At 59.3% G+C, this 26,351-nt stretch overlaps 1 protein-coding gene across 1 annotated transcript; it reads left to right on the top strand.

The window, feature by feature from the left end:
• The first annotated feature begins 1,184 nt into the window (after positions 1-1,184).
• REXO1 (RNA exonuclease 1 homolog) lies at positions 1,185-24,337 on the top strand. The gene is made up of 16 exons (XM_074337484.1): positions 1,185-1,473; positions 13,053-14,815; positions 15,963-16,067; positions 16,816-17,026; positions 18,983-19,146; positions 19,490-19,621; positions 19,740-19,863; positions 20,547-20,660; positions 20,772-20,909; positions 21,012-21,125; positions 21,788-21,861; positions 22,120-22,230; positions 22,789-22,904; positions 22,992-23,130; positions 23,256-23,376; positions 23,449-24,337. The coding sequence occupies exons 1-16, from the start codon at positions 1,317-1,319 to the stop codon at positions 23,535-23,537; spliced, it is 3,672 nt and encodes a 1,223-aa protein (XP_074193585.1). The 5' UTR covers positions 1,185-1,316; the 3' UTR covers positions 23,538-24,337.
• The last annotated feature ends 2,014 nt before the right edge of the window (positions 24,338-26,351 follow it).

Raw genomic sequence — 26,351 nt, 5'->3', positions numbered from 1 at the left:
GCCACCAGAGGGTGCATATGAGCGCCTGAGTCAGGTCCTGCCCTTGCCCTTCCCCAGTTTGTACTACCCGCAGCAGCCACCCGAGGGCGCGTGTGAGCACCCGAGTGAGGCCCCGCCCATCTGCCCACAGTCCTCCAAGGCTCCCACCTCCTCGGGTTTTTACGTGACATCTCAGGTTATAAACATGGGCAACAAACACATTTACATCATTTAAAAGAAAATTTAATGTACTTTTTGTCTTTTAATATTTTTTGCATTCTTATATTTTTTGCTTTTTAATGTATTTTTTCACATTTACATCATTAAAAAAACTTACAGACATAAACCTGCTATTCAAACAAATATACCTACACGCATGCTCATAGCAGCACAATTCACAATAGACAAAAATGGAAACAACCCAAACGTCAGGCATCTAATGAATGCATGAACAAAATACAGCTGAGTGTAGCACCTATGGCAGGGCCTGGCATAGAGCAGGCATTCAGTACCGTTTCCCAGAAGATAAAACCTAACCGGAAAAAAAAGCCCTAGCATGATTTTTCAGGATGACATCCCCTCAACATAAGCCCTAACGCGTCTTTTGGAGCAAACCTTAATATAATAATATAAGACCTGGTCTTATTTTCGGGGAAACAAGGTAGGTATTTGGTGGACAAAAGAGTGAATGAGAACAGGACTCCTCCTGTGGACCTGGGGATTAGACTGTTGACACGAATCCAGGTGGGAGAAATTAAGCAGTTATTGAAAGCCAACTGTATACCAGGGCAGAGGCGAGTTTTTGAGTCAATGGGTAACTCAGATGTTGGGGTTGCCGGGTACGGGTACAGGACTCGTCTCGTCCAGGAGAGGGCGCTTTAAGAGCAACATGCTAATGATGCAAATGAGCCACGACTGGGCCTTGTGGAGTCTTTTTTGTTGTCAGGCGCGCTGTGGACAGCCCAGGTGCCGCAGCGTTTGGCGGTTCAAGATGGCGCTGCCGCCCTCGCGGAGGACCTGGAAGTGGCGCCGGCGAGGCTCCCGGATGCCTCAGGTAGGACAGTCTGCACCCTCCACCATTCTTCTCGCGGTTGCCTGTCCCGGCCCATGGGCTCGCGATCCGCTTCGGTCCCTCGAGAGCATGCGTTTCTGATCAGGCGCGCTGCGGACAGCCGCTCCCGGGGTTCTTTGCGAAGGCGTCCGGGGGGCCTCCGGGGACCTCTGAGCAAGATGGCGGCGGCGGGGTCCGTGAGGCGCGGGCGGCGGCGACCGAGGCGCCAGTGAGGGGCCCGGGGGCCCGGGCAGCTCCGGGCCTGGGCCTCGCTGCGGGACGGACCATGCTACGTTCCACTGGTTTCTTCCGGGCCATCGACTGCCCCTATTGGTCTGGGGCGCCCGGGGGTCCTTGCCGGCGGCCCTACTGCCACTTCCGGCACCGCGGGGCCCGGGGCCCGGGCGCACCCGGTGGCGGCGGAGCGGCACTCCCCGCAGCAGGTAATGCCCGCCCGCTTGCCTTCCCCGGGCTCGGCTCCTGGCCCGGGCCTCGACTCCACCACCGGGGCTTCGCCGGCCCCCCGTTCCCGGCCCAGCCCCCCCTCCCCACATGCTCGCGGGCAACGTCCCCCAGCCGGGGACGGGACCACCCACCTCGGGGCCCGGTGCAAGTCTCAGAACCTCCGTTTCCACGAGTGTAAAATGTAAACAAAAGAACATGCCCTCCTAGAGCTGTTGCGAGGGTGGAGTGAGATAACGCAAGCCAACCGCGGGTGACACTGGTTGGCAGGCCCACGACTCTTTCTGCCCTTATTCGCGCCCGAGCTCCTGGGGAGGTGAAACCATTCGCGCTGCCTCCCCGGACCCCAAGTCCTTGCGGCAGCTCTTGTTCATTTCCGCGCTATTTTCCCGTCTGCGCTTTACTTAGGAGTCCCTACTGTGTGTCAAGCTGAATGTCGGACGTGACCGCACAGGGTGTAAGTTAAACCCACTTGACAGGGATGGGAGAGACATAGGCTTCCAAGGAATGCCCTGCTTTGGGTTGAGCAGAGAACGTTAATGGATCGCACATCACATCATCGTGGTGATTGTCAGTGTCACAGCAGAGTTTGGTGAGAGCTGCGAGGGATCGGGCAGGGCTTCTTGTAGGAGGTGTGAGATTTGAGCTGAGACAGTGAGAACGGGGCAAGGGGGGCATGACAAGGAAAGGCTTGGAGGGAGGATTAAGTGTGGCGTCATTCCTTCCCAGGGAAGTTCAGGCTCCCACTGGTGACCTCCGTCTTTCAGAACCGGCTCTCCCTTTCCATCAGACCCAGATCTCATTCTGTCTCAGTTTCAAATATTCTCTTTTTCTCCATAAAACAACGATTCTCATCTTAGAACCTTCACACCTAAAAAGAGGAGCACCCTTGCTAGAATTAGATAATGGGCCTATTTTCCCATTTCGGCGGGGGGGGGGGGGGGGGGACAACAAGGTAGAATGTTCTCAGGTTTACCTTACAAATTTACTTAGACCTTGGGCACCTGCAGCTGGTGGGAATCAAGCAGTCTGTCTGGGTCCACACCTGTGCAGGGTGGGGCATTCAGAGCTGCTAGCATAGATGGTAACTTACCCCCAGCTTTGGCGGAGGCTGGGAAGTTAGCAGAGAACAGTGCATATGGGAGGTGGTGACACCCAGCTCATGGGGTTTGTTTTTATCCTGTTAAAAGCTCTGTGTCTTGACTCCATTTATTTACTTACTGGCTTTGTATGCAGTGTTCTGCAGAGCTTCGCTTCCGGGTTTTTCACTACTGGGACAAACAGGGCAGGACCACTTTCTTTACCACTGACATTCTGACTTGCCTCCCCGTCTGTTCCCAACTCTGTAGCATTGATTTCTCCCCTCAAGTCTTCCATGCCAAGTCAGTCTTCTGATTTCTTTCTACATCACAAATGGCCAGTTCATTTCCCAAAGGATCATCTTTGGGAGCTCATTTGGTGATGCAGTGCTGTCTGCCCTACTTTCCCAGGGGGAAAAAAAATGCAACTGACTACCCCTTACCCTGCTACTTCTGCAATTTCCTTTTGTAGGTGAGAATGAGCAGACCTCTTTCCATCTGTGGGGCATGGCAGGAAGGCCTCTGATCGAGGCTTGTGATAGAAGATCTGCTAGAACGCCACCTCCCCCTGCAATGGGGCAGTCAAATCGCAGCTCAGCCTCTTTCTTGCTGTGGGTCCTCTCTGACCCTCTGTTTCCTCCTCTGTGGCATGCTCATGTAACCGCTCTCTGAGGATGCCAGGGGAGAGTATGTGTCTAGACCTCCCCCTTCCTTTCAGCTCCCCCTGCTCCAGATTTTTTAAAGCCCAGTTTCCTGTCTGGCTTGAAGAGGCTATAACAATCCAGGTTTCAGCCAATCCACTTGTGACCAGATGTGCATGGCCCAGACAGAGGCTCTGGCAGGGGTGGTCTGGGCCACGTTTTGTTTTCAAGCAGCTGACAGGGTTGCCAAGGTCCTGGGTGGGAGCCGCCTGCAGATGGAATGCCAGGGTCCCTGTGTGGCCCAGCACCTCTGGCCTTGGGCCAGTGGCCGCCTGAGCCTTTCAGCAGTCGGAGGCCCATGAGGGGGCTGGGCAAGGATCCTGTTCCTTCTAGCCCTTCAGATCCAGCCCGGCACGCCCCCTCCTCCCCCCTCCCCCCTGCCCCGTGTGCCTCCACACTTGGGTGTGGTAGAGCCCGGCTATGGGAGCACTTGGTCTGGTAAAACTCTGTGTTTCCTTCTAATGGTAGGGATGATTGTCCCCACCTTACAAATGAGGAAATAGGCCCAGAAATGGGAAGCCACTAGCCTGTGTGTGGATGGCTGGTAAGTGGGGGACATGGGGTTGAATCCAGGCGGCCAGGCCTTGCCCTGCTCATCAATTGCGGGTCCTCCACACATGGGGCACTCTTTGTGTGTTGGGCTCAGCGCTCTGCCCTGGGGCTGGCAGGTAGCAGTGAGACCTGGGAAAGTCAGAATCACAGAACCAGAGCTCTGAAACCTGAGGACAGACCTGAGGGAAGGCCTGGCTCACAATGGAAGACAGGGGGCCCCAGCTGGGTAACTGTGTCAGTGGCAGCAGCAGCTCCCTGGGAAGCCCTCTCCCCCAGGCTTCAGATTAGTCTCCCAGTGGTCTGGCATCCTTAGAACATTCCCTGCTTCCCCAAGGAAGGGAGGATGGAGTCAGAGAAACTAGTGCCTCCCAGCAGAAGGTCAGTATTTTATTTCTCCATAAGCTGACTTGGAACAGAAGTGTGCAGCTGCTGAAACAGGCAGGCCCCTGGCCTCACTGCCCCTCAGCCGCTTCCCTGGGGCTGGTGTTGGTGGATTTCATGTGGGCGACTTCTCACCGCTCTGTGAGAGTCTCCAGAGACAGGACAAAATGTGCTTTCCTGGAAAGTGAACTGCTGTGGTCGGCTCCCCCCTTCCAAGGAAAGAGCTGATGCTGAGAGCAGTATTGCCTTTATGTCTGGAGGCCTGGCCAGGGTGAGAGGACTGCAGAGTGTTGCCAGCTGGCGGTCACTGTGGCCTTGGGCTGGGCAGTGGCACCTCCCACCTTGTGTAGGGTGAGAGCTGGTCATGGGCTGTTTCTTTTCTTGTTGAGGCCACTTTTTAAGCATCACTTCCCTGCCCCTCCCAGGAAACTGTGTGACCAGGTGTGGCTCTAGGGAGCAGGGGTCACCAGTCTCAGGGGATTGAAGCTTGGGACCTCCCGGAGGAGGAGCCTTCACTCCTGCAGGCACCTGGTGGGTGGTTGGTTCTATTGCTTTGTTCTGGGTTTTTCTGTAAAGGTGGGATTAGCTTACAGGTGCTGGGGCTTGTCAAAGCAGTCGTTTCTTTGTCAGTGTGGGCAGCGCTGAGTTTACCTCTCATACAAGCTATCACTGGTGGAAAAACCTGGGTTTCTGTTTGTGGTTCAGCCCTGCACAAACCTCCTCCATTCAAAGCACTGTTTTTCCGGACTGAGACTAATGTCCATTTTTAAAGCATTGGAGAATCTGGAAAGTCAAAAGGAACGTGTTTTGTACATGGCCTGAGTCCCACATATGCCATCTTGCTTTGCTTCCTCCCAGCCTTAAAAACAGAAAGCTTCGTGTGTTTTCACCAAAGTTGTGATCCTGCCACGCTGATTAAGTTGGATTCTGTTTTCCGTGAGGAAAGGCCATCGCTAGTCTGGTTCCCACCCCTGGCAGCTCCTCCAGACGGCCTGGGAGCTTTAAAACCTGCCTTCTCGCCCAGATCCAGGCTTGGGTATTTTAGGATTCTTTGCTTACTGTCGATCAGTAGAGCGATGGGTCTCACTCTGGGCCCAGGCTTCAATGGGCAGCCTTAGCCTTGGTGCAGGCTCGTTGGAAATGGGAGGTGAGTGGGTGGGATGCACGGAAGGGCCTGGGGAGGTGGCTGCTCGGAGGGATGTGGACGTGTCATGCAGAGTGTGCACGTTAGCTGTGCAGCAGCTTCTCACCTGGACGAGTCGGCCCCCCCCCCCCAGGGGACACTGGGCCATGTCTGTGCATGTCACAACTGGGGGTACTCCTGGTATTGAGTGAGTGGGGAGTCAGGGAGGCTGCTCGACACCCCACAGTGCCTGGGACGGCCCCTTCCGCTAACACAGATTTATCCCATCCCAATATCAATGGTGCCGACATGATCAGCGCCCCAGTGCTGACCTGTTGTGTATTTTGGAATGGGATAGGCAGGCTGGTTGAGGCCCACAGGGAAGAGACAGACCGTGAAAAGCATTGCTTCCCCCAGCTCCTTAGGCCCAGAGGCCAGAGACACAGGAACCCAAGCACCGATATGGGCCAGCTGCGAGGGATCAGGGTACCCTGTGAGGGGGCTTGGATGTGGCACCCCAAGTCCTTGCAGGGCTCCAGAGAAGAGGTGGGGTGCCCAGCAGGCTTTCAGCTCCTGTGATGGAGTGGAGCCCCAAGTGAAGGCCTTTTGGCTTTTCTTTCTGTTGTGCCAAGAGCCTGGCTTGGGAGGAGATGGCCCAGCCTCCAGCTCGTCAGTATTAATCAGCTTCAGTTATCTCTTCTGCAAAATTGGCCTCAACAAACAGTGCTGCCCCCTCCATCTGAGACGCTGTGTTGCAGAAATGCTGCTTCTTGCTTTGCTGTCCTCCACCCCCCCACCCCCCACGCCATCGGAATCTCCTTTACAAAATAATTTCCAGCAGATGGTTTGTAAGCTGAGTGGTGGGTATCCAGGAGTTGGGTTTGTTATTTTTTGAGCTGTCCGCTTGTGGCAGGTGGACTGGCTGGTGTGATCTGATTCATAACAGAGAAGAATAGAGAAGGAAGTGGAAAGTGTGGAAAGAGCACAGGTTAGGGCCGGTCAGGGCACACTCGGCCCGACTTACCGTGGAGGCGTGTCCTGGCCACCGTCCTCCTTGATGGCTGGGTCCTCAGGCGTCCTGTGGTGGTCAGCCTGTGCCGTTTGAGGAAGCAGGCGTGTGTGCTGGCACTTTGGGGGCACTGGGTTTTCTGGAGACAGCTGGGTGGCAGGCAGGATTGAAGGCCAAGGGGCGTTGCAGGGTGAGCACCCTCCTGCCTGCTGCTTTAGTTTGCGGAGGGAGCGGGACAAGAAGCCAGAGGGGCCCGAATCTGGGTTCTTTGGCAGGGAACTGGCCATTCCACAAGCGTTGGTACAACCCGGCCTCCATGTCATCTATAAAATCAGGAGCCGACCCTGGGTCCCTCCAAGGGCCCTGCTGGGTGTATTTATTCAGTACCTAACTGTGGACCAGGCAGGGGGGCCCTGGAAACAAAGGACGGGTGTCTAACATTAGAGACACGGGCCGGGGTCCATGAGAGGGCAGTTGGCTTATAGTTAGTCAAGTGTGTGTCCTCCAGCAGGCGTTACTGAGCTGGGCTTTGAAGGATGAGTAGGAGTTTTACCTGGTGGCTAGAAGCAGGTTGGGAGGCCAGCAGCAATTCCAGGATCCTGGGCAGGGAAAGCAGCGAAAGGCCTGGAATGTTGTGCTCTGGTTTGGAGGGGCAGAGGAGGGGGAAGGAGAGTCTGCCCCTAACATTACTGCCATTCCCAGCGGGACTGGCAGGTGTCCCCATTGTCACACTGACTTATTACTTGTCCTTCTCTAGCACAGGCCCCAAGAGTGCTGCCGCGGTCCAGCTAGTCCGCCCCAAAGACGGGGAGATGGGGGGACTCAGAGCCAGTTAACTTTCTCATGTGGCTGCTGAGAGCTGTCTGTCCTGCAGGGACTCTCTTCTGATCACCACAGAGGCCTGTGTCCGCGGAGTGGATGTGCTCCAGGCATTGAGGGGCCCGTGGCACTCGGTCGGTATTTCATTCATTTATTCATTCACTCATTCACCCCACAGACCTTTGCAGACATTTGCACTAGCCAGCTGAGGTACAGAGAGGAGCCTGGGGTCAGCGTGTTGAGCTGCTAGACGGGAGGGGGAGGAGTAGGCAGGGCCGGGAAGGTGATGGGTGTCACGAGGGCTGTGGACCGCATTCACTCCAGGCACATTCTGGTGGCGCTTGGCCCTGTGTGTCCTAGAAGTGAGATCCATCCCTGCCCAGTTGACGGTCACACATCACAGTCACTTGTCCGGAGAGACCACTGTCCCCTCCTCTGGCAGTGGCCCAGAGGGCCCTCACAGAGCAGGGGTGTGTTTCTGGAGCCAGCCGTCCATCACTCTCCCTGGCACCTGCCTGAGGAGTCAGATAATAAAAGCCACTGTGCTCACGTGTGACCCCAGTGTGTGGACTCTTTCTTAGGGGATGCAACCGGCTCCCCCTCACCTTGGCCCCACGTCCCAGGAACGCTGTGAGAGCAGCAGCCTTCCGTCCCCTTTGGCCGGGACCGCACCCCCACCTGACTTCACTTGGAACGTCAGCAGGTGCTCCGAGTTGCTAGGCCTCTGGGCTGGGGGTGTCTCGGGGGAACCTGCACGGTGGAGGAAGTGATCTTAGAAACACCCACTGGAAACCCATGTGTTTGGGGAGTTGGCAATGCACCAGGGCCATAAAGAGTGGGAGCACTGTTTTGAAGATTTCTTCAGTGGGCCCAGGGAAGCGATTCATGTTGTCACGGGCTGTGAGGATGGAGAGGTGCCAAGGACAGGCCTTCAGCCCAGCCCTGGGGCTCTGTCTCTGCGCGTTATACCATCCTGTGTGTTACTGTGGATTTTGAAGCATAGCCTGTCATTACAATCCTGGCTGCTTGGCTCCAGAGAGCAGGGTGGTCCCACAGTCTGTGTGACGACCTGCACCAGGGTGGCTCTGGGGACGTGGAGGGAACAGGCTTGATGGTGGCCCCAGGTCTGGCCGGGGGTCCTCTTGTCCTTCCCCTGGAGCTGGCTGCGTGGTGCCACCTGAGCTGAGGCCCTGTCCTTGTGCTGCTTCTGGGGTGGCAGCTATAGAGGTGAGGGAAAGCCCTGGGGCTATGAGGGGAGGCTTTCAGGGGTCTGAGCCTCGAACCAGTGTCCCGGGCTCTCCAGTGACGTCACCCACCCTACAGGCAGGGGTGGACCCTGCTCCTGTAGGCTCAGCCCAGCCTCAGCGGTGGCTTATCTCAGATGGCCTTCATGTACACCTGGGAGTACGTTCCTGGGGTCTGCCCTGTTCCCTCCGGGGCGTCAGGTGCCCTGGGCAGTGTGGGGCTCTCGGTCAGATGAGTGAGTGGCCAGGTGCCTTCACCCCTGGGCTTCAGGCTTCTGGCCTGTCTGGTGGGGCACCCCGATGTCCAGAACTGGGGTGGAGGGAGGCTGCCAGGAGCAGAGAAGCTGGGCCAGGGTGGAAGGTGTAGCAGCCGGCCCCTTTGAGGACCTGAGGGGCTACTGTGCCCTCCATTGGGGATAGCCTTCGGGGGCACTGTCTGCTAGATCCCACTTCTCAGAAAAGTCCAAAGTGTGGGGTGCTCTTAACTCTGAGCCCCCGGCCTGCCACTCTGCATTCCTGCTGAGCTGGGCTGGCTGGCCAGTGACCCAAGCCTGTTACACCACTTTGGGCTTAGGGAATGTCCTCGGTCTCCTGGCTCCACCTTAAGGGCTCTGCCACCCAGGGTGGGTCTAGTCTCTCTGCCATGACTAGCCCTTGTGTCCCCGCTTATCTCCTATTTGGCAGGGACTGTGTCTCCTCCTTGGTGTTCTGCCACCCCACTGAGGATGGGGGGTCAGCAGGCTGTGACCGCCATCTGGCTTGGTGAAGGAATCCCTGCTGACGTCTTATCAGCCAAGAAGCTGGGGCGGGACCCCTGTGCAGTCCTGGGCTTATCTTCAGACCTTGGGCAGACTGAGGAGAGGAGGGGTGGGTGATGAAGGCCTTCAGAAGCCAGAGACAGTTAGGTCGCATCCTCTCTGAGTGGCGTCGTCATGCTCCATGTCTTGTCATTGATTCCACGTGCAGCAGTTAGGGAAGGGTGCGGGCGTTTTCTGGAGTGGAGGGTGTGTGGGAGCAGATGCTAGGCCTGGAGGGGTTGGCGGTGGCTGCCAGGACCTGTTGAAGGCCTCCCGCCTGTCTTGTTTGTGATTCGGCCTGGTGGGGGTTGGGGCTCTGTAGCACCAGTCCATACCAGTTTCCCACCCAGGGTCCCCCAGCCCAGGAAGCTGGGAGAAGCAGCCCTGGTCTCCATTGTGCTGGACGTCTGTCCCAGATGCTGATGATCAGAGTCCCTGGGGCAAGGTCCCTGGGGGAGCCACCTGTGTCCCTGCAGCCAGGCCAGGTCCTGGTGGGTGTGTGGTGCTGGGTGCACAGCACTGGCACGGATGGCCAGGGGAAGGTGTTCTGTGGGGGCTGTCTTACCCTCCACCCTGGCGAGGGACCTCCCCAAGGGACATCCCTCAAGTGACCGCCAGATAGCCCTGGAGCTGGGTAGCAGCCGGGCCCTCACTTGCCCTGGAGTGGGGTACAGGGACCAGGCCCAGGGGTCTGACTTCTCCTAAGAGTGTAAGTCTCACAGCCGGGCCTTTTGAGGGCTTTGCTAGTCATTCCCAGATCACCGCCTTTTCCAAAAAAACAGCTTAATTAATCTTGTTTACCACAGGCATGCTTACTTGGTGCGAACCCCCAAAGGAAGCACGTTTACTTTCACCCAAATTAATCCCCAGTAATTGGAGGACACCTTCCAAGGTGCTGATGGCCCTCCCAACCTCAAGGGTCACCCATATCTCGAGGGTCACCCGTCAGTTGCCTTCTGACACCTCCACCAGTAGGCGGGCAAGGCCCCCAGGACACCAGGCAGCTTGCAGACATTTTCTTGGCAGCTTCTCCAGCTCCGATGATCCCTGACCGCAGGGGACCTGGCCCTCTGAGGCAGGGGGCTAGACGGCAGGAACCAGTACCTTCTATGCTTGTGTCCCCCCTATCCCCCCATCAGGTAACCTTGGGGGGCTGGGTGCCATCTGCTTCAGGGACCGAGCTCTGGGCCTGTTCGCTCACCTCTGAGCTCTGGGCCTGTTCGCTCACCTCTAAGCCTCAGGCTGCAGCAGAGCCCCCTGCAGCTGTAAGCGCAAAACTCTCAAACCTGTCTGGAGATCCTTGGGCTGGTGAGGGAGCCTCAGGTACCAGTGAGGAAACCGAGGCCCCAGAGGGGCAGGATCAGGACCTTGACTCAGGCCTGCTTGGGGTGGTTTCCTTTGTTTTGGGGAAGGCAGCTTCCACCTGGGTGCTCTGGTCAGGAGCCATGCCCCTTCAGAGTGAGCAGCTCAGACCCCCAGTGTACAAATTAGTTCCTGGGCTGCCGGGAGGCTGGTGGTGGTACAGCTGGCATGATGGCCCTGAGGAAACAAACATGCCAGTACAAGATCCCAGTGACAAGGCCAGAGCTCAGGCTCTGGTCCCCCAGGCAGCCTCGGGCCTTTGCAGGGCACAGTGCTGCCTCTTCCAAAGCACAAGCTCCTTGAGGAAACCCCTTCCTTTCAAATCCGAAATCCCTAGAACTCTGCACTCTGACCTCCTGACCTTGAAAAGGGGTGAGGTCTCTGGGTTGATTTGCATGTGGCCTGTGGCCCTTTTTGGGCTGTGCCTGGGTCCTGACCCCCCATCCATTGATCCTGATCAGCTCCACCTACCTGCCCTTGGGGCGGGCCTTCACACTAGGTGGGCCTTTGCTCCCATCCCCCGCTGGGAGGGCTGGGAGGGGCGTGAGAAACCTTGGCCCCCACCACGGAGGTGCAGGAGTAGGGTAGACTGGAGGCCCCCCCCACCCACCAGTGGACATGCACAGTAGGTGACCCCGGCTCATGGCTGATGGCCTGGGCTCCACTCTGCTGGCAGCCAGGACTTCCAGGGCATGAGGAGAGGGCATTGGCTCCTAGCTGTTCACACACTGGGTGCCAGGCTGGGGATGGGTCTGCCATTGGTGCCCTGTGACCCATCCTGGGTCAGGGTGGCCTGGGAGGGCAGTCTTGATCCTGTTGGGGTCTCTAGCCTTCCCTCAGGACTCACATCACCTTGTCCCTCACCAGGGCAGAGGGGCTGTGAGTCCTGACCCCAGGTCCGCGAGCCCCACATCCGTAGCTCTGACATGGGGGGCATGAAGTGACTGCTCCCAGTGTGAACACCCCAACTAGGACAGCCCCTGACACCTGTCCTGCTGCTGGCACTGGGTTCTGTGGTATTTTACCTCCCGTCTCCCATGCTCAGTCCTGGCATGTCTTTCGTGGTCTGAAGCGTAGATACATGCTTCTCTTCTCCTTTCCAGATAGAATTTCAAAAACACGAACGACACGCCTACAATGACCCTGTCTCTCCCTGGCCACCCCCCACACCCCCGGCGGCCCAGGCCCAGCCACTGCCCTCTGCAAAGCTGTCACCTGCAGGCTTCTCCCTAAACGAGTTCCCTGGGACTGCTGTATTTGCACCAGGTCACCACACACTGGAGGCCCCATTCCACACTAGGCGTCATGGCTTAAGTCCAGGTGTAAGCAAGGCTGGCTCCTGGGCGAGTCGCTGTCATTCTCTACCTGCAGGGACCAACTAACTCTATTGGCCTTTTCTTCAGAGATCCTGCAGGATTGTGTCTGATAGAATTTCTAGTGATGAGAATTCTTTAAATTCTGGAGTATTTATGGTAGATTGGTATATGTGAATATGGAATGTTACTCGTTTCTCAGAGTGTCACTATTTGCTCACGTTTTATTGAGAATGTCTGCACTTCATAAGTGAGTCTCCTTGACATTCTTGCTGAGCCCGGTGCCATGGGCTGTGCTGACCTCTAGAACATGCCCTAGAACCAGGAGTAGGGTAGACTGCAGGGGACAGACAATCACACGAATTATCTCTCCCCCTACCACGGGGGCAGAGCTGGGGCCCTACAGATGGATGCAGGCATTTATGACTATTTCTGACTATTGGACGTTTTTTGAACATACACTACCTTTTCGTTTTTTTCACACCCACGGGATCATACCATAGATTGCCTTCTGCCTCTTGTTTTCCATTAAAAGTGTGTGGGTATCTTTCTACTCAGTGCTACTTAGCGGTGGACACTTAAGGGGTGTCTGTTTTCTCACTGGTACAGGCACAGCCTGGCGGACTTGCCTGAGGGCGGCGTGTGGGACAGCCCTGCACACATCAGACCCTGCTGGGTGGGCTGTCTGCTCCCCTCCCAGCCCCAGCCCTGAACTCGGGGAGCTCCACACACACTCCCGTCCCACCCCATCAAGTGTCTCTGTGCCTGAGTGTCAAGCCCCCCGCACCGTGCCATCCTCCCAGCCCCCCAAACCCCAGCTGTAGGAAGCGTGCTGTGGCTTCAATGTGGGCTTGTGTAGTGGGGATCCCACTGCCTTCTCACCCCACTCATGGTCCTGTCTGTCCTCTCTATCCTTCCAGTCTTTGTCCCAGGGGCCAACGCCAGTCGCTGGAGCTTGTGGCCATCTCTCGAGGCCAGGGTTCTGCACATCCTCGCCTCTGTGGGCTGCAGACTGTGAAGGGGGTGCTCTGGAATCCTTGCTATGTGTGCAGGGCCTGGGTGGGGGTGTGCTGGAGGCCTGGCCCCCGCTAGGTTCTGGAAGGCCAGTTCTCTGGGTGAAGGCAGTGGTTGCCTCTTCACAGGCCTGCTCACCACTGTTTCCTCCTCCTTCCTATTCTAGGGCTTGGTTATGACCCGTACAACCCGGAGCTGCCCAAGGCCCCCGTGCAGAGGGAGAATGGCGCCCTGGGCAGAGGGGAGGAGCCCCGCTCGGACATCCTGGAGCTGGAGCTGGTCAACCAGGCCATTGAGGCCGTGCGCTCTGAGGTAGAGATGGAGCAGCGGCGCTACCAGGAGCTCCTGGAGACAGCGCGTGAGCACATCTCGGCGGAGGTCCCGGCCTTGGCACCCCACGGCCCCACTGCCAGCCTGGATGAGGACACCTTCCCTCTGTCCTTTGATTACAACCCTGGTGGTGGCGACCTATTAAGCCCCGATGCCAGCTACCAGCCCACACCACTGGCTGCCCCAGCCGAGCCAGGCAGTAAGTACTCACTGGCCTCTCTGGATCAGGCCCAGGGTCACGGGGGAGGGGGCAGCGGAGCCCTGGAGTACGTCCCCAAGGCCGTGAGCCAGCCCCGGCGGTATAGCTGCCCGGTTTCCAGCGGCAAGTACGTTGTGGACGACTCCAAGCCATCCACGGACCTGGAGTATGACCCACTATCCAACTTCTCCGCCCGGCTGCTCAGCAGGGCCAGTTCCAAGGACGACCGGCCCCCCAAGCGGTCGCGGGGCTCCTGCGGCAACAGCGAGCCCTATACGCCCGCACTCAAGAAGCCCTGCGACCCCTTTGGTGGCTGTGATGCCAGGTTCTCTGATTCAGATGACGATGCTGCCCCAGCTCCAGGGGCCAGGCCTACCACTGCCAGCCCCCCCAGGGCTCGGGCAGGCACCGAGAGCAAGGGCTCTGGGAAGCTGGATTCCAGGGAGGGCCAGGAGGCCGAGGAGGGCAGCCTGCGGGAGACCAAGGAAATGGCTGTGCAGTACGATGTGGGGGACCTCGGGCAGCCTCCCAGGGGCCCCGCTGGCGTGTCCCTTGCCAAGTCTGACGCGCCAGCTAGGGCCTCGCAAGAGCACAGCGGCCCCAAGGAAGGAAAGCCCAAGAAGAAGAAAAGTGGGGTGCTGCTGGCCTCTGGCCCCAAGGGCAGTGTCCGGAAGGCAGACAGAGGTAAAGACACACAGCATGGGAGACCGCGTGTGGACAAGAGGGGCTCACAGGCCAGCAGCCCCCGGCGCAGGGCAGAGCTTCCCCAGGGGACCAAGAAAAAGCCATCTCTGGCCACCTTGGTGGCCAGCTCAGGGAAAGGCCGGCCTAACCGGCTGGGGCCAAGCCCCACACATGGGGACACCCCCCAGCTGCCGAACAGGACGGGCAGGAAGACCCCACCAGGGAAGCTGGCAGAGCGAAAGACCCGCTCACTAGACGAGGGCGTCTCCCAGGCCACCCGTAAGCTGCAGGCGAGGGCCCTAAGCCACGCAGAGCTCTTCGGGGACGAGAGTGAGGACGAGGACGCAGGGTCCAGGACACCCGGGCTGCAGCCCTCGGCACCCCCCAACTTCAGCTCCAGCTCAGCCTCTGACGACTCTGACTCCAGCCTGGGCCTGTTGGCCACGCGGGGACCCCACAAGCGCCTCAGGGCCTCCCCGCCTCCCTCAGCCTTGGCTGGCCAGGCTGCTCAGGCCTCCTCCTCCTCCTCCTCCTCCTCCTCCTCCTCCTCCTCCTCCCCCTCCTCCCCCTCCTCCGTGGGGGCGGGCACCGATGTGGACTACTCAGCCCTGGAGAGAGAGGTTGACTTTGACTCAGACCCCATGGAGGAGTGCCTGCGCATTTTCAACGAGTCCACCTGCGTCAAGACAGAGGACAGGGGCCGGCTGGCCCGGCAGGTGAGGATCGGTGCTTGGGCTGGGCATGGGTGGGCGGGCGGGCTGCCGGAGCTCTGGCCCAGTTTCCCTGTGACGAGTCTCAGTGCTGACATGGAGATGGCCTCTTAAGTCGTCCAAAATTCAGGAACCCTTGGTGGCCGACTGCTGCCCTCCTGCACCCTGTCCAGAAAGAGGATGTTGGCTTAAGGCCCACCTGCCGGGTTTCTGGGCCACCTGGGGTTCCGGCCCACCTGGCGGGGCTTCTGTGGTAGCGTCCAAGAGCGGCAGGCAGTGGGGTATTGGGCAGCCACCCAACCCCTCTTCCCACTCCCCCAGCCCTTCTCCCCTTTCTTCCAGCCCCTCAGCCCCTCTCCCCTCAGCCCGTATCCTATTTCCTCTGTACCCCAACCCCTCTCTCCTTTTTCATCCCGTTCCCTCTCCCCCCACCCTACCCCACTCCCCCAGCCCTTCTCCCCTCTCTCTTCTCCTTCCATTACCCTTTACTCCCCTCTACCCATCTCCCCCTTCCCTGGCCCCTCCTCTCCCCTCTCTCTCCTACTCATTCCAGCTCATCTCCCCTCCCTCCCAAACCTGTGCCAGCCCTTCGGGGTCTTGATTCCAGTGTCCCCATATCGGCCACCAGAGGGAGCCTGGTTTCAACAGCAGGCTGTCCCCACGCCAGAACCTCAGAAACCTGCAGCTTCTGCGAGGGGAGGGGGGTTCACAGGGTCCGTGATCCTTTAGCATCTCCCAGTTCATGGCCCTTCGAGGTGTTGCCCTGTGATTTTTCTCCCCTTCATTCCTACATTTTTGAGCCCTTCCCTGGGCAGGGTGGGTAGGCAGGTGGGCAGGCAAGGGAGGGGAACAGGAGGCAGGTGGTCCAGGAAGGGCTGGGGCACGGCTGCTGAACTTGCCTTGAGCAAGGCCTGGGAGGTGCGCTCAGGACCCTGGCTGGCCTAGGGGTCCTGGGCTGGGGTGTACTGAGTCTGTTTCCTCCCGTGAGGCTGGGCTGGGAGTACCTCCTGGGGTGGAGGTGAAGACACCCATCTAGTGGCCTCTCAAGCTACTCTTCCCACCTCTTCCCTCTTGGCCTGGGAGTCACGCTGTGTCGGTGTGGGTGGTGTGGCCAGAAGAGGGAGCCTTGCTGAGGGACGCACGTGTTTTCCAGCCCCCCAAGGAAGAGAAGGCCGAGGACAGGGAGCAGTCAGGCCTAACCACTCTGTTCCCCGGGCAAAAGAGGAGAGTCTCTCATCTGTCCAAGCATGGCAAGGGGGTAAGTGCCTACACTGCGATCAGAGACCCCCGTCTGCGCAACCAGAGCTGTGGGTTCCTTCGGCAGACGCGGGTCCAGCACTCCCTGTGTTCTGGCAGAGAAGTGCCTGGGGACCACATCCACTCCAGTCCCAGTTGTGCTCCGTGCTGGGGGGAGTGGGGCCCAGAGCAGGGAGAGTGAGATGCAGGTGAGCCCTCCCACAGGGTCACACTGCCCAGTCCCTGTCTCGCTCCAAGCTGTGCTGTGTGATCTTAGGCAAGTAGCCAGACCTCTCTGAGCCTTGGCTTCCTCCCCTGTGGCCCCAAGACAGATTGTCAACTAGCACAGAGAGGGCTGGGTGGAGGGTAAGCCCCAAGCTGTGTAACCAGAAGCTACCGTTGATTCAGTCCCAAAGGAGAGTTGGAATTCTGGAAGGCAGTCCAGAGAAGATTAGATCAAGTGGGATTGGATCAGCATGCCAATCTAATTGGGGGCAGGGATTCCCACCCGCCCTGTGCCTATATCAGGGCTGAGGGCATGGCCTGGGCTCTCAGAAGCTAGAGGCTGGGAGAGTGACGACATGAGTTTGAGCTGGTTCCCGCCGGGGCATTTGGAAGCTCCTAAGGCCGAGCTGGGGGCGTCCTGCCCAGCCCCAACCCCAGAGCCCCTGCTGCCCAGCCCATGGCCCTACTACCAGCCTGCTTCCCCTGGCGGCCTGCTCTGGGTGCCTCTGACATACAGCTTGGCCCCGGAATCTCTCCTCACCCAGCTGGAGCCTGTGAGGAAAGGCCCGGCACCCCCCGCCCGACCCCCCACCGCCCAAGAGGTGTGCTACTGGCGGGCTCAGCAGGCACAGAGGGAGTCGGCCAACTGGCTCCAGGCGGCCCCACGGTCAGCCGAGAAGCCATCCTCTGTCCACATCTCAGCCCCCGGTGAGAAGAGGAGGATAGCCCACGTCCCCAACCCCCGCCTGGCTGCAGGTGAGTCCTAATGCGGGTCCACGGTGGCAGGCTCCTACTACGGTGGCGGTGGTGGCCTTGGGCGGGGCCTGGTTGGGTCTCTGTGTGCTTGTCTATAAAATGGTATCGTCTCCCCGACTGCTAGCAGGAGGCTAGAGCAAGCCTGGCGCAGTGCCCAGCGGCCCTGGGCCTCTCTGGGCTTTGGTGTTGGCAGGAGGGGGCTGGCTGTGGAGAGTCTGAGGGGTGTGTGTCTGCCAGACCCAAGCTCCTTCTGCACTGGCCTTCCGCCTCCCTCTAAGGCCCTGACCCAGAGGTCTCCCTGTGGCCCTCCCCCTCTGTCCCTGCCTGGTCTTTGTGTCCCTGCCTCCCCCAGGTACCTGGCAGGGGTTGGTCTGAGTGTGGGCGCTGGGCATCAGACAGCAGTGCTGGGGACGGGGAGCCACCCGGGGGGTGCTGTGCAGGGCTGAGGCCAGGTCCTGCCCCGGAGTAGCCCAGGCTCAGGCCCTGATTGAATTGAAGCTGATCTGGGGGAGGGGTTGCAGCTGTACTGGCTGCTTGTCCTGCTCTGAGGAGCACTTTTTCTCCACTGGGCCTTATCAGAAAGTTTGGCTGCACATTCAGTGGGTGTGTCTCTATGTGGTGGTGCCTGGAGCTGAGGAAATACGCCAGGTAGGCTGCTGGAGCCACCTGGAGACCTCTTCAGATGCAGACTCTGCCTCCGCAGCACAAGGCTCGGCCCCACTCTGGGATGTTTTTGCTGCTGGTTCAGAGATCCTCTTTCGTATCCAGCTGGGGGAAGGGGGAGGGGCGGGCCCCATGTGGTGGTCCTGCAAATACAGACGTCCAACCCTCCCCTGATTTTCCTTCCCTGGCATCTCCAGACTCTGATCCGTCCCTCCCTGCCTCCCTCCCTCCTTCCCTCCCTCCTTCCCTCCCTCCCTCCCTCCCTCCCTCCCTCCCCCCCCCCCCGTCCCTCCCTCCCTCCCTCCCCAGTGCCTGAGTTAGAAGTTGACAGTGACCGGCATGGTTGTGGGTTTGTAGCAGTGGTTTAGCCCAGGAAAGGGAGATGGCCCTGAACTGTGTGTACTGGAGACGGGTCTCGTCTCATAAGCCTGCCCCACTGCACTGGCCATCTGCAGTTGCCGCTGCACCACCCGAATTCCTAGCTGCTGCCCAGCTCTTTGGAGCCCAGCCGGCTGTCCTGCAGTTTCTGGGTTCCATCCGGTGCTGCACACTTGAAATGCAGGGAAGTCTGTGTCAGCGTGAGCCTGAAAGCTATCCTTTCACCACTGAAAAGTGCACATCCTCCCTGGTCGGCATCTTCCTTCCTGCGTGGCATGTAACGCCAACACTGGTATAGGACTCCTAGGGGCCATGGACCTGGGCCCTCCCTCCGCTCTGTGCCTTGGTCTCCTCGTCTGCTCCTGTCCCTTCAGCAGGGCCAAGCCCAGGCTCAGAGCTGGTCAGACCTGCTGCACACACACTTGGGGGTGTACCTTCCCCAGCCTCCCTACCCCTACCCCCACCTTGAGCCCTCGTCCCTGGGAGGAGACTGTCTCACTTGTGACGTCATCAAAGGGAGAGGCAGAACACAGAGGCTGGCCGGTCACAATGAGCGGCCTGTCCCAGAACCTCTGGTCCTCAGCCCAGGAGCCAGGGCCTTTCCTCCCTCAGACGTCAATGCCTCGGAGTTGGGGCCAGAATATGTGGCAGAGGCTCCCCATACCCCCCGACACTCGCTGGACCACCCCACCGGCCTCCACAGCCTCATTTTTGTGTCCCTGCTCTCGATGGACTTGCCCCAAAGCACATAGAGCCTAATGTCCTTCCACAGCCTGCGCCCCCGCCCCCGCCCCTTCCCCCTGTGCTCTGAGATGCACCTCCTGCTGACTCTGAATGGCCGTGGCCACCTGGTGCTCTGCAGCTCGGTGATGGGCGCGCTGTCCTCCTGCGCTCACGGTCCCTGTCCCCCGCCAGCCCCCACAGGTGCCAAGAGGACCCTCCCGGCTAGCAACAGCCAGCTTCCCAATGGTTTTGAGCCAGGTAGCCAGCCCTTGAAGACACGCACGCTGTCGGGTATGGCATCTAAGACCACCAGCACCGTCACCCCCAAACGTGTGGCGCACAGCCCATCTTTACAGGTAACTGCTTTGCCCTCGCGATACCTGGCAGCGCAGGCTTGCTTTCCCCTCTTCCCGCCCCTCTGTTGTTGCTTTAATTCACAGCCTTTCACTTTTTAGAGCAATTTTAATCTACAGAAATACTGAGCGGAGACAGAGGACAGTTGCCATGTGCCTTCCCTCTGCCCTGCTTCCCCTGGTCAACACTGCTGTGGTCCTGCCAGCCCAGGGCCACCCCCGTAGTCATGGAGGCCCAGTTTCCAGCAGGCTCCACCCTGTGTGGGGGACATGCCGGGGGTTCCAAGAAGTACGTCAGAGACCAGGCAGGGGCTGCCACCCTCCACTGTTTCTGTGTCCCCTCCAGAGTCTAAAGAAGCCCATTATCCCAAAAGAGTTTGGCGGCAAAGTCCCCACTGTCATCCGCCAACGATATCTCAACCTGTTTATCGAGGAGTGTCTCAAGTTCTGCTCCTCCAACCAGGAAGCCATAGAGAAGGTGTGTGACCTTGGGAGATGGCAGCTGGCTGGGGGGTGCAGCCCGGTCCCTGACGGAGGGGCTAGGACCGCCCATCGGGGTGTCCAGGACTGCAGGGCTGAGTGGAGTGTCCCCCCAGGCGCTGAATGAGGAGAAGGCAGCGTATGACCGCAGCCCGAGCAAGAACATCTATCTGAACGTGGCCGTGAACACCCTCAAGAAGCTGCGGGGCCTGGCGCCCAGCGCTGTGCCAGGTCTCAGCAGTAAGTCAGTGGGCAGGGGTGGCCTAGGTGTTGCGTCTAGAAGATTCAGGCCCACCCTGCCAGCAGAGGGTGGCTACGAGCCTCCTGGTGAGATTCTGAGACAAGAGGCTGCTGTCAGGCTCTGTCTTAGCGGCCGTTGGCCCGAGCCTTCAGAACAGCCTCTTCTCACTCGTAAGCACCCTCCTCCTCCTCCTCCTCCTCCTCCTCCTGCTCCTCCTCCTCCTCCTCCTCCTCCCTCCTCCATCGAGGGCCGCCTGCCACTAATGGGGCAGCCTCTTCAAAGCGTGAGGCTTGCCTGCTTGCTCTGTGCATTAACCTGGGAAGGCATTCACGGTGCCTCTCCAGGGCGCATTAAGCCATCAGCCATCAGCGGACGCTTCCCCGTTCTGCTCTTGGCCCGCCCCCCTCCCTTCCTGAGAGAGACGGCCATTAGATCTGGTGTTAAATTCTTTCCCTTCTACAAGGGCAAAAACCCCCACCCAGGGAGAGATGGAGGGGAGACTGAGGTGCTTCCAGGCAGCCCAAGGCCTGCTGGTCCTGGGTTAAGGTGGTGGCGGGGTGACTGCCCCAGGGTCACACAAGGTCAGGCCCTGTCCTGGGAACGGCACTGAGGAGGTGGGGGAGCACTTGGGAGGGACGAGGGAGTCTGAGCCTACTTTATCCTTCCCCTCATCCCCTTCCAGAAACCGGTGCCCGGAGGGTTGTGTCCCATGAGGTGGTGCTGGGGGGCAAGTTGGCCGCCAAGACCAGCTTCTCAATCACCCGCTCGGGCAGCCCCCGGGTTGAGGATCTGAAAGGTGAGCCTGGCTCTGGAGAGCAGCCCGGCGGCCTGGGACACAGCAGGACTGGGTGCCCCCCCCCCCAGCCTCATCAGGGGGTGACTGCTTCTACCGCTCGTCTGTCCACAGGAGCCGCCCTGTATGGCCGCCTCAAGGGGTACTTGCTCACCGAGGAGCAGCTCAAGGAGAACGGCTACCCGTTCCTGCACCCCGAGCGACCGGGCGGTGCTGTCATCTTCACCACCGAGGACAAGCCCCCCAAGGACTGTGAGTCACCCCTGCCGCCTGTGCTCCACAGAGGGTGCAGGGGGTGGGTGTGGATGGAGGGCATGGCTCCTCACCCTCCTGTCCCCTGTCCCCACCCCACAGCCTCTTGTAGGGTCTGCTGCCGCTGTGGTACCGAGTACCTCGTGTCCCCCTCGGGCCGCTGTGTGCGGGATGAGGAGTGTTATTATCACTGGGGGCGACTCCGCCGAAACCGAGGTGAGACCCCAGCGGGCCCCCTCCCCTCTGCTCCCCCACCCCTTTTAAATTTTCTTTCCCTTTGTTGTACGTTGTGACAAAAGTAACATAAAGACCTTCCTGTCACACGTTCAGATGCAGACAAAAGAAAGGCCTCCCACAGCCCGGTGCCCCCGCCCGCCCGCCCTTCCTCTGTGCATAAGTGCTTGTAGAAATGCATGGGCATTCGGGAACAAAGGGTTTGTCCTGTCCTGCAGCTGCTGGTTTCACTTAGTGGCTCACATGGCCCAATTCCCACCCTCATGAACTCATGGGTCTCCCGGAGTGCCCGTTGCTGCCTGCAGAACCACCTCTGTGGGGCACGTGGAGGGTTCCCTGGGTACAGCATTCCCACAGGCAGGCCCCCGTGGGACCCATACCTGCACATGTCCTCACTGCCAACTTGGGGAAGGGCTTGTGCAGGGTCGGGGGGCTGCACCTGTCCCAAATCTTCACTCCTCTGTAGGGCCCAGTGCTCCCCCCACAGAAAGGGGGCTGGAATCCGTGGCCTCCCTGGGGCCACCCTTCAACCCAGGGCTGGGGTCCACTCTGCTTGGAAACCCTTGCCAGCCCAGGCAAATTGGGTGTCAGCAACTGCCTGCAGGAGGCGTGGGGACAGCCACTGACCACTGTTTCCCTTTCAGTGGCTGGTGGCTGGGAGACTCAGTACATGTGCTGCTCAGCTGCCATCGGCTCTGTGGGCTGCCAGGTCGCCAAGGTATGTCCCCTATGCCCTGATCTATGGATGCTTCCTCATCCTGGGAAGCCCCTTCCCTTTCCTATCTGGCGCTGGTCCCCCTGAGCTGTCTGCTTCCTGTCCTTTGGTTTATCGGCCTTGGGAAGGGGAGTTTGGTCCATGAAAACCCCCAGCACAGGCCTGGCCCCGTGAGCCCGGCCTCATTGGCTTTTCCTGAGGCCTCCTCCTTGCCTTGCCCTCCAAACCTGCCACCTTCACCTTCCTTCTCCTCACCCTTAGCAACACGTGCAGGACGGACGCAAGGAAAACCTGGAAGGGTTCGTGAAGACCTTTGATAAAGAGCTTCCAGAAGATGCTCACCCCGGAATCTACGCCCTTGACTGTGAAATGGTGAGTCAGCAGGCGGCAACCATGGGAACTTGCTGAGAACTCGTGGCCTCTGCAGGTTGCAAGGGTCTTCTGCTCCATGGGGCTATCCTGGCTCCCCTTTCTGAGGCTTTGGGGCAGTGCAGGTTTTAGTATAAAGAGCGGACGAAGAGCCGTGAACAGCAGCCAGGTCTTCGCCTTTGTGTGGGACGTGCTGTCTATAGCTCTGAGCCTTGCCATCATCTGGTCACAACGGGCTTTTGTCCTGTCATCAAGCAGATACTGTCGCCTGACCCCCAGTACACACCACACACTCTTGATAGAGCTGGCTTTACTCAGGCTCCCCTGCACTGGGCGGCTCTGCGGGCCCCGTGAGTGCAGCGCGGGCTTTGGGGAAGGGCGCCCTGTTCACAACCCCCACTCTGACCCCCAGAGATGCTGGCCCCGGGCCAGAGACCTTCAGGGCAACGTCTGCCGTAGGTTCAGGGTCCAGGGGCAGCCTGGTCATGAGCACGAGGCTGGGGTGTCTGATGTGTGGGGCCACGTCGGGGCCATGTCTGAGTTACGTCCTCTCGCTCGCAGTCCTACACCACATACGGCCTGGAGCTGACGCGCGTCACCGTGGTAGACAGCGATATGCAGGTGGTTTACGACACCTTTGTCAAGCCGGACAATGAGGTGGTGGACTACAACACGCGGTATGGCCGGCCCCCAGGACCCCAGGTCCCGGGTCGGGGCTCCCGGGGCCTTTCCAGGCCCCTGAGGTCCCTGCCGTCCTTCCCCAGGTTTTCGGGGGTGACTGAGGCTGACCTCGCCGACACGAGCATCTCGCTCCGGGACGTCCAGGCTGTCCTGCTGAGCTTGTTCAGCGCCGACACCATCCTCATCGGACACAGCCTGGAGAGCGACCTTCTGGCCTTGAAGGTAACCTGGCCCTCCTCGGTCCTCAGAGGCCCGGCGGGGCTGTGGAGACAGCGAGCGGGCAGGAGCCCCGGGCTCCTTTGCAGCCCAGCTGTCCTGAGGCCCCAGTGTGCTGGCTGTTCCCACAGGTCATCCACAGCACTGTCGTGGACACATCTGTGCTCTTCCCGCACCGCCTGGGCCTCCCCTACAAGCGCTCCCTGCGGAATCTCATGGCTGACTACCTCAGACAGATCATCCAGGACAACGGTGGGTGGTGGGCCGGGCTGGGCCAGCCCAGAGACCGGGCTGGCCCACCCTGACTCTCTGCCCACTCCACAGTGGACGGCCATAGCTCCAGTGAGGACGCCAGCGCCTGCATGCACCTGGTGATCTGGAAGGTCCGAGAAGACGCCAAGACCAAGCGGTGACTGCCGCCTACCCGCCTCCTGCCTCCCGCTGTCCCGGCCCGTCCTCTAGTCCCAGGCCTCTTCCAAAACAGTGCAATAAATCTCAGAGCTAACCCTGTCCACGTGGCCAAGACACAGAGGCCTCGAGCATGGCAGGAGCCCACGGCACCAGAGACAGCACCCTTGAGGCCCCTCGTGCCCCCCTGCCTCTCTGCCCTAGACCTCTGTCTTCTGGAAACTGCTGCTGACTCGACGACAGGCCGAGGCCGGGACCACCCGCCTGGCACACAAGCTGGGCCCTGCTGTGTCCCAGGCACTGAAACTACCTGCTCCTCGCTGCTCACCTGCCAGGGTGTCAGGTGGGCCAGGTGGGCTGTTGCAAGCTTGTTTAGACAGGGGTTAGCTTTCTTTTTTTGTATTGTTATTTTTATTACTTTTAATTTAAACCTGATGACTTGTGCAGTTATCTTCCCCGACCCAGAGGAGCAAGACCCTGGTGCTGCCTTCCCTCCTGGGGGATGGGGGCAAGGGGGCGGGAGCGGTCACCCAGCGCCTTGACAGCTACCAGGACCCAAGAGTCCAGCCCAGCCTAGGCCTGGGTGGGTGGGAACTGGCCTCCTCCAGCCCACCCACACACGACCTCTGGGAACCGAGCCAGCCCCTCCCCCAGCCCACAGGGCCTCAGCCTTTGGACACTTCCCACTAGAGCTCCAGCCTCTCCTGGGGGCTGTCTGTCAAGGCCCACAGCCCCGCCCCCCCAGTACCCTGACCCCCTTTCCTCTACCCCCAGGCAGGGACAATAAATGTTTGTATGGATTTTACCTTGGTCTGGTGGTGGTCTTGGAGCCTGGTGTGGCTGCACACCCTCTGTGGAGGTCACTGTCCCCGTGACCACGACCTGCCCCAATGGGGGAACAGGAACAAAACCTTGCTCACCTGCAGGAAAGCCAGCGCAGCACCCAGGCCACCCCCCTGCCCAGTGTTCCCAAGCAGATCCAGAGCTCTGGGCAGTCTGGATTGGGGCCTGTCACTCTTCCTGCCTCTTGGGATGCTGTGATTGTGGAGCCAGCAGCGAAATCCTGTGAGTGGGCTTGCTCGTCTGACAATCTACCACGGAAAGGGCCGGGCAGACCCAGCCCACTGTATCATCTGGTGCTCCCCGAAAATGTGTGTGTGCCCAGTGCCCTGAACCCAGCCCATTCGTGCATTGTTCTGGTCGTGGGGGTAGGAAGGCAAGGACTTTTCAGGTCACAACTTTCAACTTATTCAAAGTGAAACCAGAAAAAGCCTCACCGGGCCGGTGATGCTGGGGGCCTTAGGACTGGATGCCAGAGCACAAAGGTGCTGGGAGGAGGGCTGCCTGGAGGAGGCCGCTGTCACCCTCCTGGGGTTTTGCTAAGGGCCAACAGGGCAGGATCCCAGACTGAGGACATGGCAGCCCCTTCCCGAGGGGCTTCCTGGGCTAGGGCTGCATCGGTTTCCTCTCTGGGTCCTGGGGGCCCTGAGGGCTTGTTCTAATCAGGTCCCACCACTGTCATATCCCTCTGTGGCTCTTGGAACCAGTTGACTTTCTCCTGCCTCTTCGGTAAACAAGAGTTGTTTTCTAAATATGTGCCTGTGGCTTCACAGAAACCCTGAGTCTGTGTTGTGTTTGCACTCCCTCCTCCGGGCACAATGAGGGAGGGAAGGCTGTGGGCAGCTGGGGGAGGAGCTCCCCAGCTCAGAAGGTTATGGGTGTTTTCAGCTTGCCAAACCTGCTGCCTCTTGGAGACCAAAACCCATTTCTTGCCACTTGGGAAGCTCCTGTCCCCTCTGTTACTACCCCAGGGAGAAAATTGGGTCCCCTGACCCACTCCGCACAACTGTACCCAGCAAGGTCTCTTCTAAAGGCTATTAGGACAGTTTGCTCAAGCCCCACCCCTAGGGTCTTTTCATTAACCGTTGAGTAGGATAAACATGTGTTGAGTGAATGAATGAAAGGAGAGGTTTATCGGTACCTCCAGTGGCTAAGCAGAATGCACAGACCTTCCAAAGAAATTTGAGTAGGAAGTTGCTGCTCTGACGGGGGCGGTGGGATCCTGTGTGCAATCATCACCCCACCCACTCATTCATTTAACATCTGCTCCTAGGTGATGCTGCGCCTCAGAAATCCCAGCCCCAGAGAAGTCAGGGCAGAGTCAGACACAGGCACTCCCACCTGCGGGGTCAGGGCTGGGCCATAGGGAGGCATCCCAATCCTTATTTCTGGGCTTCAGGGGCTCCCTAAAAGTGCAAATACGAAAAACACAGCTGAATCATCTCCCCTCTGTCCCGTTTGCCCCTCCCCTGAGCCCTCACTATCAGGGGGACCCTAACTTTAATAGCCCCTTCTACACACACTCCCACCCTGGCTCTAGCTCCCCAATCTCTGGTCGGAGGGTGTCCCAGCCTCACCGCTGTCTCCCATCCCCATTACCTCCTTCAAGAAGGCCCCTCCCTCCCTCCAAGAACCCCGGCTGCCGGCAGGGTGGGCATACACTGGGACAGAGAACTGTGGGCTTCCTCTTGGCGTTAGGAAGGGCTCGGTGGCTTTAACGGCCTCTCCCAGGCCAGCGCCCAGCACTGCAGCAGCGCATAGCAGGTGTGAAAACCCAGGCACACAGCTCAGACTCAAGACCAGGTAGGTACCTGCGGTTACCTACCTGTGCTTCCCTCCTCCGCCCTTGGCCCCACATGGGCCCAGCCCGACCTCAGCTGGCGCCAATCCACCCCCTCCTGGGCAGAGCTATACAAGGTCCCGCCCCTAATGACAGAACCCTTAATACCCTGGCGATATTAAGACGCCCTCATCCCGCT

The sequence above is a fragment of the Rhinolophus sinicus genome, linkage group LG07, assembly GCF_036562045.2.
Source record: "Rhinolophus sinicus isolate RSC01 linkage group LG07, ASM3656204v1, whole genome shotgun sequence".
NCBI lineage: Eukaryota > Metazoa > Chordata > Mammalia > Chiroptera > Rhinolophidae > Rhinolophus > Rhinolophus sinicus.
The sequence above is the reverse complement of the archived record's forward strand: the minus strand, read 5'-3'. Positions and strand labels throughout refer to the sequence as shown.